At 44.8% G+C, this 14317-nt stretch overlaps 1 protein-coding gene across 1 annotated transcript in view; it reads right to left on the bottom strand.

The window, feature by feature from the left end:
* tspan33b (tetraspanin 33b) overlaps positions 1-14317 on the bottom strand; it is a gene marked incomplete at both ends in the record, with an annotated part of 106841 nt that overhangs the window by 41663 nt on the left and 50861 nt on the right. The window contains one exon of the mRNA XM_084335216.1: positions 9556-9630. Coding sequence (XP_084191342.1) covers positions 9556-9630 — 75 coding nt within the window. The remainder of the gene's footprint in view (positions 1-9555; positions 9631-14317) is intronic.

The following is a 14317-nucleotide window of genomic DNA, read 5'->3' as shown; positions in this document are numbered from 1 at the left end:
TTCTCTGATATTTCTATTCTCTATATTGTGACAGATCTCCTCCCCCCTCCTTTGGATATGTGAAGGATGGGAGATACGTCCGTGACGGAAGGAGTAGAGTCAATTAGGTAGATGATTAGTACTGATAGAACACACCTGTACATCATTAGTCCAGCCACATCTCACGTGCACACACCCAGTCCCACACACTACATTAACACTAGGTCAGAGGGGAGTAAGTTGGGCGGAGTAGGAGTTGGAGTTGTGAGATTCTCCCTTGTGTACTGATCCTGGACCGGACGACTACCCTGAGTATTGAACAATCCCTTTTTCTGTCGGAGAGCCTGTTTTGTGTTTTTGACCATCAGACTGTCTATGACCATTCTCTTGCTTTCTCTGGATTTTTGCCTTAATTCAATAAATATTCTTATTGATTGACATTGCTCTTGTGTGGATCTTTTGAATTTGTTTGTATTTGAACCGTGGTGAGTCTGGTCCCCACCAGATTCGTCATTCTCGAAGACACTCTGATGTCACGAGACCGCCGCCATCTTGGTATAGGGGGGCCATACGGATTTCTACCATCAAATGCATGTGTTGAGGTCCGTTTTTATTACATGTTTTATCACATTCCTGTTCATTTCATAACATTTTCATGATTTGTTTTGAAAATATTGAGGCCAACATGGCATTTCACTATTTCGAAAGCCTTTCTGGTGATTCTAAGGCGAGGTATGATTCAAAGAAGCTCCCCCTGATTGACTTGACATAATGTCCATACAAAACACATACAGACATGGCCATCTCTCGAATACCCAAATTGAAGCTGCTATGTTACGTTTTGTACTAATAACAAAACAAACACAGAAATCCAAATCGCAAGTTTTATACCATCACGGAGGAAAAAGTGGCTGGCGGCTAACGTTCGGCTAACTAGCTCTGGTGTTGTGGTCGTGGTAGCTACATGCTAAGCTAACGTTAATCACATCATATCGAACCGATAGGAGCCTATCTTATCTAATCTTACGTGGTGGTACCACGTGTGCCACTACCCGATCAAACATCCACGTAAGATTAGATAAGATAAGCTCCTATCGGTTCGATATGATGTGATTAACGTTAGCTTAGCATGTAGCTACCACGACCACAACAGCAGAGCGAGTTAGCCGAACGTTAGCCACAGCCACTTTTTCCTCCGTGACGGTATAAAACTTGCGATTTGGATTTCTGTTTTTGTCATTAGTACAATGCGTAACACAGCAGCTCTTTGGCATTGTGAAGGACTGAAGAAAATTCCGCTTGATTGTCTTTAATTTGTCGCTTTAACTATCCGTTTCTGCACTAAATTAACCGTACACAATGTACCAGGCTGGGCAGTATTCCCCCCACGCTGCAGTTGCGTAGCAACAACAGGCAGGAAGTTGACTTCGAGAATAATATGTTATTGTCATTACCCTGACAATACCCTGCCTGTACCTCCACTGTGCTGCTATACCACCTGAATGTCCCCAATGGGATCAATAAAGGAACATCTTATCTTATCTTATCTTACAGGCCACCAGATTGTGTTTTTACTGTGCAACAGTAGGTAGAGCGTTGTATGGTAATCAGAAGGTTGCCGATTCTATTCCTGCTCCTGCCGGCAGCGCTACGTTTGTGTCCTTGAGCGAGACACTTAACTGATCTCAATGAGCAGGTTGGCACCTTGCATGGTTGCCTCCGCCCTCGGTGTGTGAATGTGTGAGTGAATGGGTGAATGTGAGCCATTTACCATTTTCTGTGGGACCTTGGTGGGATGGTGGGGGTGTAGATAAAGAGATATGTTGATGAAGGGAATTAGTCCTGGCCTTCAGATCTCAAGGTCAATAAATCATTCACTCCAAACACAAGTTGAATCTGGTACACACACACACACACACTAGATTGCAGGCATGTACTGTGGAGTACCTAGTCTACCAGGCGGCTGAGGAGGAGAGACTTCAGCACCCTGGACAGGGACACTGCAAGAGCAGGCAGAGACTATAGGTGAAGTAATTGACCATCAACAGTATCACTCCCAGCTGCTAAGTACCTGGAAATGAGGCACCACCACATCAGCGAATCACCTCCCAACACTGCAGTGCATCAGTCTTGTCAATTGCTGCTTCTCCGTGCTACATACTACAGTAGCAATAGCCGGATGCTATTTTCAGTTTGTGATCTGTATACAGTAGTATGCAAATACTGCATGCAAAAAAAGAGTTTTGTATGAATAGCCTAATGAAATATTTGTAGTATTGGCCGGATGATTGCTACACAATCGTTTCAATCTCACATTTCTTGCACCAGGTAATTTCCTGTGTTATTTCCAATTCCAGGTCAGCGAAAATGTCCCAACTAACCATAAAAAAAAAGTCAGTGAAGCATTATTTATGTGTTTTTTAGCAAAACTGACAGTTCATCCTCCTTTATGTATGTAGTACGATGTACCTACTTTATGTATATAGTATGATGTACATACATGTACTTTATGTATGTAGTATGATGTACCGGTACTTTATGTATGTAGTATGATGTACCGGTTCTTTATGTATGTAGTATGATGTACCGGTACTTTATGTATGTAGTATGATGTACATACCAGTACTTTATGTATATAGTATGATGTACATACCGATACTTTAGCCCACCCTGCCGTCTCCACTGCTATGATTCCCGTCTCTCTACCACCTCCAGCTAGTGCATAATAGCCTACTTGCGGCAATGCTTTTGATCAGATCCAATGCGCAGTTCTCGCGTGTCTTCCCTGAATTCAATTTAAAGTCGTACTGTTTGTTGCACCATCTTGCTCATCTGCAGATGACTGAACCTCTGACCCTGCACTGCATTGCTAAATCCCTTAGGTCCTCTGATCAGTGGCTGATCTGTTGATCTGGTGATAGAGCCTCTACTACGAATCGCCTTCCCCTTGGTGTCAGACAAAACAAACAAACAACAAAAAGAAGCTTAAAATATATTTGTACTCATCAACTGTGTCTGACCTTGTCTTATTTTTGCAGTTTTGTGTGTGTGTGTGTGTGTGTGTGTGTGTGTGTGTGTGTGTGTGTGTGTGTGTGTGTGTGTGTGCGTGCGTGCGTGCGTGCGTGCGTGCGTGCGTGCGTGCGTGCGTGCGTGCGTGCGTGCGCGCGCGCGCGTGTGTGTGTGTGTGTGTGTTTGTTGACACCAGCCACAGGGAGGTGCTGGTCATAGAAGTAGGCTGTACCTTTGATCTGTACATGGACCAGGCCTTCCGGGACAAGTATATCAAATACCAACCACTGCTCAGTGTGATGGCTGACCTTGGGTATAGGTGTAGATATAGTGTACTTGTATTCGGAAGTCTTGGCCATGTATACAAATGCACCATGACCGGTCTGAGAATTGCTGCAATGTCTAAAAGAAAAGCTAAACAAATTGCCAAATATTGCTCTGTCTCAGTGTTACGACCCTGGCTCAAAGGCACGCAACCTATGTGCAAAACCGACACCAAAACCCGTGTTTAACCCAAAAGACTACTTTAACAATGAAACACTGATACAAACTAAAGAACAAGAATAGAAGAACGTGATAACTCTCTGTTAACCCACACTCCTCTAACCACAGACAGCCCTGCATAATATATAATATAATAATAATAATTTAGGACCTGCTCCGAGGTCATCAATTGGCACACATGCGATGCATGCATGCAATTCGTATCTGCGATTAACCCATCCCGTCGTCCTTCCCCCCCAAGGGCAGCCGGGAGCAGACAGGCGTCAACGTGAGCCGCGCCAGGGGACCAATCCAAGTGCTCCTGTCCGTCTTCGTCAAGGACGCCACAGCGTTAGCGATCTTGTTGTTGTGCACGTTTTTCCATTGGGTTTATCTTATCGGGGGGGAAACCCTTGCGAGCACGGGGAGAACATGCAAACTCCACACAGAAAGGCCTGGGAGATACCCCACCTGGGTAACTGGCATCATGGAAACCTGGTCCCCAAGCGGGAATCGAACCCTGGACCTTCTTGCTGTGAGGCGACAGTGTTAACCACTACACCACCGTGCCGCCTGCATGTGTGACTCAAGGGCTGGTTTTAAGCTACCAGCAGGTAACCAATCAGTAGCAATTAGCTAATTAGCAGCCCTCACCTGTATGCCCAGTGACACAGGGGTGATCAGGCTCATGGTACATAACACCTCCCCCACCAAACTGGTTGCCCAAGAGGCAACCACTACACATCAAACCCATAAACAAAAAAAAAACAAAAAAAACTGTGACCCATTAGTTGTCAGGGCCACTACCACAACAGCGATAACGGGCACCACAATCACCGGTACTATGACCGTGAGAGGGCGTCTGCCAGCACATTGTCCCTCCCACGAATGTGGCGAATATCCAAGTTATACGCTTGGAGGAACAAACTCCATCGCATCAAACGATGGTTCGAGTTCACCATGCTGCGAAGAAAAACCAAAGGGTTATGGTCTGTATACACAACAAGGGGTAAACTGGACAATCCAACGTAAACATCAAAATGGTTCAAGGCAAGAACCAAAGCGAGCGCCTCCTTCTCTATAGTAGAGTAGTGCAGTTGATGCCTGTCAAACTTTTTAGAAAAGTAGCACACTGGGTGCTCCACCTCTAATGCATCCTCCTGCAGGAGGACGGCTCCAGCACCGAGGTCACTAGCATCCACTGCCAACTTGAATGGCAGTTGAAAATCAGGAGCTGACAGAACGGGAGCACTAATCAGAATACCCTTGATGCTCTCAAAAGACTGTTGACAAGTCTCAGTCCACACGAAAGGTACCTTAGGACTGAGCAGATTAGTCAGAGGGGCAGCAACAGAAGCAAAGCCCCTACAGAAACTCCTATAGTACCCTGCCATACCTAGGAAGCGCTTCAACTCCCGCCTGGTGATGGGAGCAGGGAAGCCCACTATAGCCTCCACCTTAGCTGCAATGGGGCACACGTGCCCACGTCCAACCACCTTACCCAGGTAGGTAACCGTGGCCTGTCCAAATTCACATTTTGCAAGGTTAACTGTCAAGTTAGCATCACCCAACCACTTGAACACTTCCGCCAGATGCTCCACATGTTGTGACCAAGAGGAACTGTGGATAACCAGGTCATCCAGATATGCCTCACAGAACGCTACCCCGGCCAGGACCTTGTTCACTAACCGCTGAAACGTCGCTGGGGCATTTCGCATGCCAAAGGCCATCACTGTATACTGGCAGAAACTCTCTGGTGTGACAAAAGCGGATATCTCACGTGCTCGCGGAGTAAGCGGAACCTGCCAGTATCCCTTTAGCAAATCCAATTTACTTACAAAGGCTGCTGAACCCACCCGATCGATACAGTCATCCATCCGAGGAAGAGGGTACGAGTCCGGCTTGGTTACTGCATTAACTTTACGGAAGTCAGTACAGAACCGATGAGTGCAGTCTGGCTTATCAACAAGCAGGCAGGGGGAGCTCCATGCACTAGAACTGGGCTCCACAATGCCATGTCTCACCATATAGTCTACCTCCTTACTCAAGATCCGTCGTTTTTCCGGATTCACCCTGTAGGCATGTTGCTTAATTGGCGCTGCACTACCAACATCAATGTCATGCTCGAGTACATTAGTACGACTAGGGACATCAGAAAACAAACGTATATGCTGTCTAAGTAGGCGCACAACATCCGTACGCTCAGGAAGTGGCAAGTATGACAGGTGTGAGTCCAAGTGACCTAGTATCTGGGTGTTTGGCAACCTGCCCTGAGAAATCTCCTTCGACACAGAACAGTCGGCTACAATAGGAGATGCAGAAATCGTTAGAACGGCCACAGGCTTGACCTCTGACTGGTCAATCTGAGTCCTATCATTGTACGCCTTCAACATATTGACGTGACATAATCTACTCTTGCGCCTGTGGTCGGGAGTCTTAATCAAGTAGTCGACCTCACCAACTTTGCGCTCAATGGAGTATGGCCCACTGTATTTAGCCTGTAATGCAGAACCAAGAATAGGCGAGAGAACCAACACCTTGTCTCCCGGTGAGAACACCCTATGTCGGGCCCGCTTATCATACCACACCTTCATTTTTCCTTGGGCTACCTTTAGGTTCTCTTTCGCTAGTTCACATGCTCTACTAAGCTTAAGCCTGAAGTTACACACATAGTCCAGCAAATTAGTAGAGGAAGGAGTCTGGTCAGCCAACCACTTTTCCTTCAGCAGCTTCAAAGGACCCCTCACTGTGTGGCCGAACACCAGCTCAGCCGGGCTGAATCCAAGAGACTCCTGGGTTATCTCCCTAGCAGCAAACAGAAGCAAAGGGATTCCATCATCCCAGTCTTTTTCAAACTCCGTACAATATGCCCGCAGCATTGTTTTGATAGTCTGGTGGAATCTCTCCAGCGCCCCCTGGGACTCTGGATGGTAGGCAGAGGAAGGGCAATGCTGGATAGACAACTGTTGGAGGACCTGAGCAAAGAGACGGGACATGAAATTAGACCCTTGATCTGACTGAATAACCTTTGGTAGGCCAAAAGTCGAAAAAAACCTAACCAGAGCTTTGGATATAGCTGGGGCTGTGATCTTGCATAGAGGAATGGCTTCAGGGAAACGGGTCGCTGCACACATAATAGTCAAAAGGTACTGGTTCCCTGTCTTAGTTCGAGGGAGGGGACCAACACAGTCAATGAGGATCCGCTCAAAAGGTTCCCCAACAGCAGGAATAGGCTGCAGAGGAGCCTGAGGAATCTTCTGGTTCGGTTTACCAACAACCTGACACACATGGCAAGAGAGGCAATATTGTGCCACATCTGACTTTAAACCAGGCCAACAAAAATTTCTTAGCACACGATCATAAGTCTTCCTGACTCCCATGAGACCAGCAAGATCATGATCATGTGCTAGATGCAGTATATCAGGACGATACACGGCTGGAACAACAATCTGAAACACAGACTGGACAGGTTAGGTGGTGTCCACTTTCTCATGAGCACGTCATTGCTAACAAAGTATCCTTGAGACGTATCCATCATTGCATCCTCTAAAACCGCCTCTTCAAAGAGGGATGACAAGGAGACATCCTTGTTTTGCTCTAGTACCAACTGCTCATGAGACGGTATCACCTTACCAAAACCCTCATCAGGGCCACTTTTCAACTCAACAAAGAACGTGTCACTAAGTGTCATATCACAATCTGAGTTAACAACATCATGGGTGTCACATTTGACCTTTGACATTGCGCGTGTTACAGCACACACCGGAAACACTCCTGGATGTTTCTGTGCCAGCTCATCAGGAACCTCAGAAACTACAGGGATGGGAATTACAACTGGAGTAGCCAGCACTTTGCCACCGGCCAAATCGTTCCCTAGAATGAAGGACACACCCTGTATGGGGATGTGAGAACACACTCCTACAACAACATTGCCTGATACTAAGGGAGAGTTTAGCGAGACCTCATGCAAAGGGGTATTCACAAAGCCTCCTCCAAAGCCCTGAACAATGGCACCGGAATGCAGTGAAGAATCTTCCGAAAATGGCAAAATCCCATCCAGAATGAGAGACTGAAAAGCTCCTGTATCTCTCCATATTGTAATAGCCTGCTTTGACCCTAATGCACCAACCAGGGAAACAAATCCATTCATCATAAACGTTGAGGAGCCCTCTAGCTCCCTGTCTGCACCTTTGATACTTCGCACCCCACCCTCTAATGTCAGCATAGGTGTCCTGCCCATGGTTTCTACCAGAGCCACAGTTTTTACATTTTTCTGCTTAAGCACAGGGCACCCAGCAACGATATGACCAGGCTCCTTACAGTAAAAACAGATAACCCCCTCTGGGAATGCACTAGCAGAGCCACCTTGCCTAGGAGTCGAAGTAAACCGACCAGCAGACACGGGTGCCGGGAACCGGCTCCCCTGAAAAGGATGCCTACTACTCCTGGACTCCACACGGCCCTCCTCTCCTCTGTCAACACAAACTCATCAGCCAAGACAGCAGCATCGCCTATCTTCAATACCTTACGCTCATTTAGATGTGTGGAAACGGTATCAGGAACACATCTTTTAAATTCCTCTAGGAGGATCAACTGTCTAAGCTGCTCTCTTGACTCTGCTTTCTGAGAGGTGCACCACCTGTCAAACAGGTTCTCCTTCTCTTTTCCAAATTCAACATACGACTGTCCCCCCGACCTGCGATAGCCTCTAAAACGCTGACGATAGGCCTCGGGGACCAACTCATAAGCCCTCAATATGGAAGCTTTAACAAGCTCATAGTCAGCACTTTGTTCAAGGGACAGAGCAGTATAGGCTTCTTGCGCCCTACCAACAAGAACACATTGCAGCAGCAGTGTCCAGGCTGTATCAGGCCACTTCAATGTGGTTGCCACCCGTTCAAAAAGGGGAAAATATCTTTCCACCTCTTTCTCAAAAAAAGGAGGCACCATCCTAATATTCTTGCCTACATCAAAACCGGAACGCGACTCCGACTGCAGAGCCCCCGCCTGTAAGGCAGCATGCTTAAATGCAAGCTCCTTCTGCGCACGCTCGTGCTCCAGCAACATGTGTTTCTCCTTAAGCTCACGCTCCTCTTTCCTCTCCTCTCTCTCCTTAAGCTCACGCTCATGCTCACGCTCCTCTCTCCTCTCCTTAAGCTCACGCTCCTTAAGCTCACGCTCACGCTCATGCTCACGCTCCTCTCTCCTCTCCTCACGCTCTTGTAGCAACACAGGGGTGATCAGGCTCATGGTACATAACACTCAGCTATTATTCGCAGCTTAGCCACGTGGAGAAGGAGGTGCTATGTGTACCCTTAAGTGTTCAGTGCTGCTTGGCCCCGATACATTTGATTCCCTGTTTATCTAATATAATTTGTGGAACCAAATAAAGTATTCAAATGTGTGTGTGTGTGTGTGTGTGTGTGTGTGTGTGTGTGTGTGTGTGTGTGTGTGTGTGTGTGTGTGTGTGTGTGTGTGTGTGTGTGTGTGTGTGTGTGTGTGTGTGTGTGTGTGTGTGTGTGTGTGTGTGTGTGTGTGTGTGTGTGTGTGTGTGTGTGTGTGTGTGTGTGTGTGTGGTGTTGTGGATTTGCTTTTATATTTCTTCTTCAGTCTGTTTTGTCAAGCACTGTTTTGGATCATATCTGTTGTGTTTGACGCACAGCACAACATAAAGTGTCTGCGGTCTAATTACTAATTACTGTGCTCTAATTACTAACATTACAAGGCACCTCAGGCTGTGTACATATGTACAGATGTAGAAGACTGTGTAGGAGTGTGGGAAGTCTGTCTCTAATAGCTCAGAAGGAACGCTTTAGCACACATGATTGGAGGTAGCAAAGACTGTACTTTCATCAAGAGGAAAACCACAGACTCTAAAAGAGAGATTGGTGCCGATTCTGTGCAACAACGGTGCATTGAAACAGTTCATCTGAAGTGTTGTGTTGTGCCAGCATCAAATCAATAGGCGGCTGCTGTGACAATGCAAGACATCGATGACACACATTTTCTTTGGAATTGCAGCATTTGTAAGCTTTTCTTGGAAGGAACACAGTGAGATTAGGAACAAAACAATGACTGGGATACCTGCTCTGAGTAGAAAAAGCCCAGGACTGCTATGGCCAGCTGGGTGAGGAAGACCAGCGTCAAACTGAAGGAGAACTGGGGAGGAAGAGAGATGAGACATGCGTGAAAAACACACACACAGACATGGACACATAAGGGGGGGGGGTCTGTGTCTATGAGGACAGTCAGAGAGGGAATGAGAACCACGCCTTCTGAGCTCCTCCTGACTTTCTGTGAGTGGCACATATTCACATGGCGGCCATTTTCCTTTTATGTCAAGCTCAGGATGGGATTCCTCTCCATCATGTTCCCACCTTGAACAGGGGTTGAAAGGAATCCCATCCTGAGCATGACATAATAATGTAGCTAAATGGCCACCGTGTGAATATACATCAGACTGGCAAATCCGTGTACTTTTTCTTTATTATTATTATTATAATTATTTTGCTGTGCCTACTTTTGTTCCTGACCTCCTGACCTCTTGACCTCCATTGTATTTGTTCTGTATAAAAACTGTAGGCAGAATGCTTACATTGTTTAAAAAGTTTGTTTTGTTAGTGCATGATGTAAAGTCAAGCATTTCCAACACTGGCCCCATTATGAAAAGTTAGGTTTGATCTTTTCAGGCCTATTCGGCTGCAGGATATTTCCTCATTTTCCTACCCGGACATTAACTCATGAATCTCCAAGTGACCTAAAACTAAGAGGTAATGAATAATGATTTCAACAGTGGTCTTCAGCATGATTTATATCCATGTGTTTTGTTCTAAAGTTGTAGTTTATGAACAAACACCATATAATCCCTGTGTATTCCCTGTTTACGACCAAAATAAAGGTGTGGTGATCAAAATTCAGTGCGAATGGAATATTGTTATGTATGAAGACTGTAGAGGACCGTGTCTGAGTTTTGATTCATTTATTTATTTTTTATTAAATTAGATTAAAATGTATTACAGCACAATTACAGTACAACATAATTAAGTTAGCATCTAACCAGAGTACAAAGTTACAGTAAAGTGCATAGCAGTATAGTATACCATGTAACATGTGAATATATGGAGTATATATGACAACACTACAGAGTAAATATGCTAAGCTAATGTATGCACAGTATGATATATATACAGTGGTACAAGTATGAATACACTATGGTAGTAGACCATACTCAGTCAGTAGTATAACCAATATGAGTAGGTATGGAATATATACAGATAACAGTGTGGGTGTATATAAATAAATGTATATACGATGAATACAGTGTTATTGTACATTTATATCATACCGTAGCAATAGATGAGGTAGTCGGTATAGATAGAGGTAGATAGTTAGGAGTACAGTGTAAGATAGTTGTAGGCAGCATAGGTACAGTAGTAGAAAAGTATGGATTGAGTATAGGCAACAGAGTTCAGAGTTCATACGGTTCATACGGAGAGATTGAGGTAAGAATTATGATAACCTTAATTGGCTTATATGTGTTACAATCACGGCCAGAGCCTCTTGCTCTCCCCCTGCTTCCACGCCCTTATATTGGCAGCTTCCTGTCAATGTGTTCACACGCTGTCAGCCAAGCCCTATTAACACACCTGAGACTCGTCAGTCTGATATGAGCCCTGCGGTTCCTGCCACTCACTGTCCGAGTGTTGCTATACCTACCTAGGTACGAGGACGTAACCTACCTTGCTGCTCTGTCTGATTCCCTGCCTTGTTCTAACCTCTGTCTCCCTGTGCCCAGGACCATCTGCTGCCGGCCTACACTGTCTCACTAGACACCGCCAGCCAGGACGTTCCTGTGGAGCACGAGGAGTGCTCCTGCTCGCACCTGTCGAACATCCCTGTTTTCTAACCCTGTCTGCATGATACCTATTGGAAACATTAAACAACCTAAACCGCACCATTCTCTCACTCTTGTGTTCTGCTCTTGGGCTCCAGTTTAACGCTACCGTAACAATATGACAATATGTTAACTGTTAATTAGCCTGATATGGTTGAGGTGTTTTGATTTAGCAAACGCTAGCCATCACAATTTGGGTGTAACATTATTTCCATGGAGTCTAACGTTAGCTAGCGTAGCCTACTTGTTATTCCAAATCCCATTTTTATAACGTTGCTGACGTTAGCTGTGTTGGCTCTGCAGCTACTCATTTAATGTTGCTAACATTACCATGTTGCTGACGATTACAACATACGTTGAGCTCCAAGTGCCAACTTAATGTTAATGTTGTATACCCACTGATTTCTCGCTGAACATTGCATAGGCTATACTCACCTCTTAATGACCCTGATGCGTATACCCCTAAAAATAACATGCTCTAGTTACGTGCAGCTAGTCCACTAGTAAAATGCTCAAGAAGATAGATACCAGTTTCCTCTCTGTGCGTTCAGTAGAAAGCTATCTGGTTGCACATTAGCCTAGCTTAGCACAATGAATGGAAGCGGACAGTGCCGGTTAGCCTTCGGGAGAGGTGTAGGCTAACCGGCACTGTCCGCTTCCATTCATTGTGCTAAGCTAGGCTAACGTGCAGCCAGATAACTTTCTACTGAAAGCACAGAGAGGAAACTTCTTGTCTCTCTCTGGAGAAGACGGTAAGCTAATTTCCCAACATGTTGGCATGTTCCTTTAACGCCATCAGTAGTTGTTTAAAGTAGAGTAGACCAACATAGCTACAGGAACGTGACATTTATTTTTAAAATGGGTATGTGTGTGCACCCATATGCTATAGGTCTGTAAAAATCAGTAGCTATATGAAAGAGGCCATAATCATTGTGTAAGACGTCATATTTCTTATAAATTTCATGCAGTTCAAACTTAACATGCCTATGATTTCTACAGACCTATGCAGAAGTATGATTCATGCAGTGAGGTTATGGCTATCCAGTCCTATATTCATGAAGAGTAGCCCTTCCCTCCCTCGAGTCCCTATATTCCACCAGGGCCTTGAGAAGGGCTAGGAAGATCATGGCAGACCCCGCCCACCCGGGTCACGACCTTTTCACCATGCTTCCCCACGGCAGACGGCTACGGACATTGAAAACCCGCCACAGACTTAGTTTCTTCCCCGCAGGTGTCCCCCTGCTCTATTTTGCACTGACAACATGTCCTTAGCCATTGCACTTTATTGTCTCGTTGTATCACTGTTTTGTCCTGTTTTGCACTAGTTTTTATCGGTGAAAAAAGTGTATGCACTATGCACTGTACTGTAAATGCCGTATCACGTTCCTCTGTGTTTTTTTGTAAACATAATATGGCGATTAAAGTTATATGAATCTGAATCTGAATAATGTGCTCTCTTAATTGTTCTCACCCACCAAAACCTATTTTGGCTTTTAAGTCTAAAACACAATTATACGCACAGGCGGGTGGGGTTGGTTCTTTACACAGTATACCCACCACTTCAGTCACCACTGACATTTATGGACCTACGTTACTTATGATGTAGCCTAGTCAAACGGAACAATTGTTATGTCGCTTGAGAAGAGGGCAATGCCAAGCTCACTTAAAAATGACAGCTGAATTGAAATTACCGTCATAAGCTTATAATTATCTCCCAGAATTACTGATATTTTTTGGTGTTTCTGAAAGGGAGTTAGAATGTGGGAATATTTATGCAAATATAGGGTAATGTGTCTCCCTTATCTTGTCATATTTTGGACATGAGAGAAGGAAGTGCATTGCAGCCTATATTTCACAATGATGGCACAGTTTCTGAGATTCTGTTCTCTGTGTTTTTTAATGTTTTATTTATTATGGTCCACAAGTCTGCATTTTGTTATACTTTTTCTTTGTTTGGTTTCAGGAGTGGTCAGGTATTGGACCAGTCCAATCTCTTTTTTAGTGTTTGATAACATTGAAGTTTATTCTGGTAATTATATTATTTAATTGAAGTTTATTAATTTCAGTTCTCCAATTATCAGTGTAGTTTCCTTTCAATTTAAGGTCAATGCATTTAGCTTTGGCCCTTAGTGTGTAGTTGTTGTCTTGGTGTTGGACTATGGTAGTGGTTCTAAACTGCATGGTGTGATAGAACTGAGCAGGGCGGGGGGGGGGGGGGGTTCACGGAAATGGGTGGAGCGAGCATGCTGAAAGCGTGAGAAAGTTCGGTGTTGTTATATCTTAACTATGAGACCCAAATAAATGCACATCAGAACACAAGAATAACCTCAAGTTTAATGTTTGAATGAAAAGACTAAATAGATGGTGTGGTAAATAAATTTTTTTAAATGCTTTCCTGACTACACAAATACATTTTAGGCCATTTTCAAAGCTCCGTAAAATAATTTAAATTAGGTGGTGCCACTCAAACTGAGTAGATGAAATATTGAAGGCGTGACATATTTCCAATTACTAAAGGGCAGCCTGACTGAAAAAGTTTGGGAACCACTGGACTGGCATGGAGTTCCAGCTAATTGACTAACTCTCTCTCGCTCTCTCTCTCTCTCTCTCTCTCTCTCTCTCTCTCTTCTCTCTCTCTCTCTCTCTCTCTCTCTTTCTCTTTCTCTTTCTCTTTCTCTTTCTTTCTTTCTTTCTTTCTTCTTTCTTTCTTTCTTTCTTTCTTTCTTTCTTCTTTCTTTCTTTCTTTCTTTTCTTTCTTTCTTTCTTTCTTTCTTTCTTTCTTTCTCTCTCTCTCTCTCTCTCTCTCTCTCTCTCTCTCTCTCTCTCTCTCTCTCTCTCTCTCTCTCTCTCTCTCTCTCTCTCTCTCTCTCGCTCTTCTCTCTCTCTCCTCTCTCTCTCTCCTCTCTCTCTCTCTCTCTCTCTCTCTCTCTCTCTCTCTCTCTCTCTCTCTCT

Source organism: Notolepis coatsorum, assembly GCF_963971535.1.
Source record: "Notolepis coatsorum genome assembly, chromosome: 18".
NCBI lineage: Eukaryota > Metazoa > Chordata > Actinopteri > Aulopiformes > Paralepididae > Notolepis > Notolepis coatsorum.
This window is presented reverse-complemented; position numbering and strand designations above follow the sequence as displayed.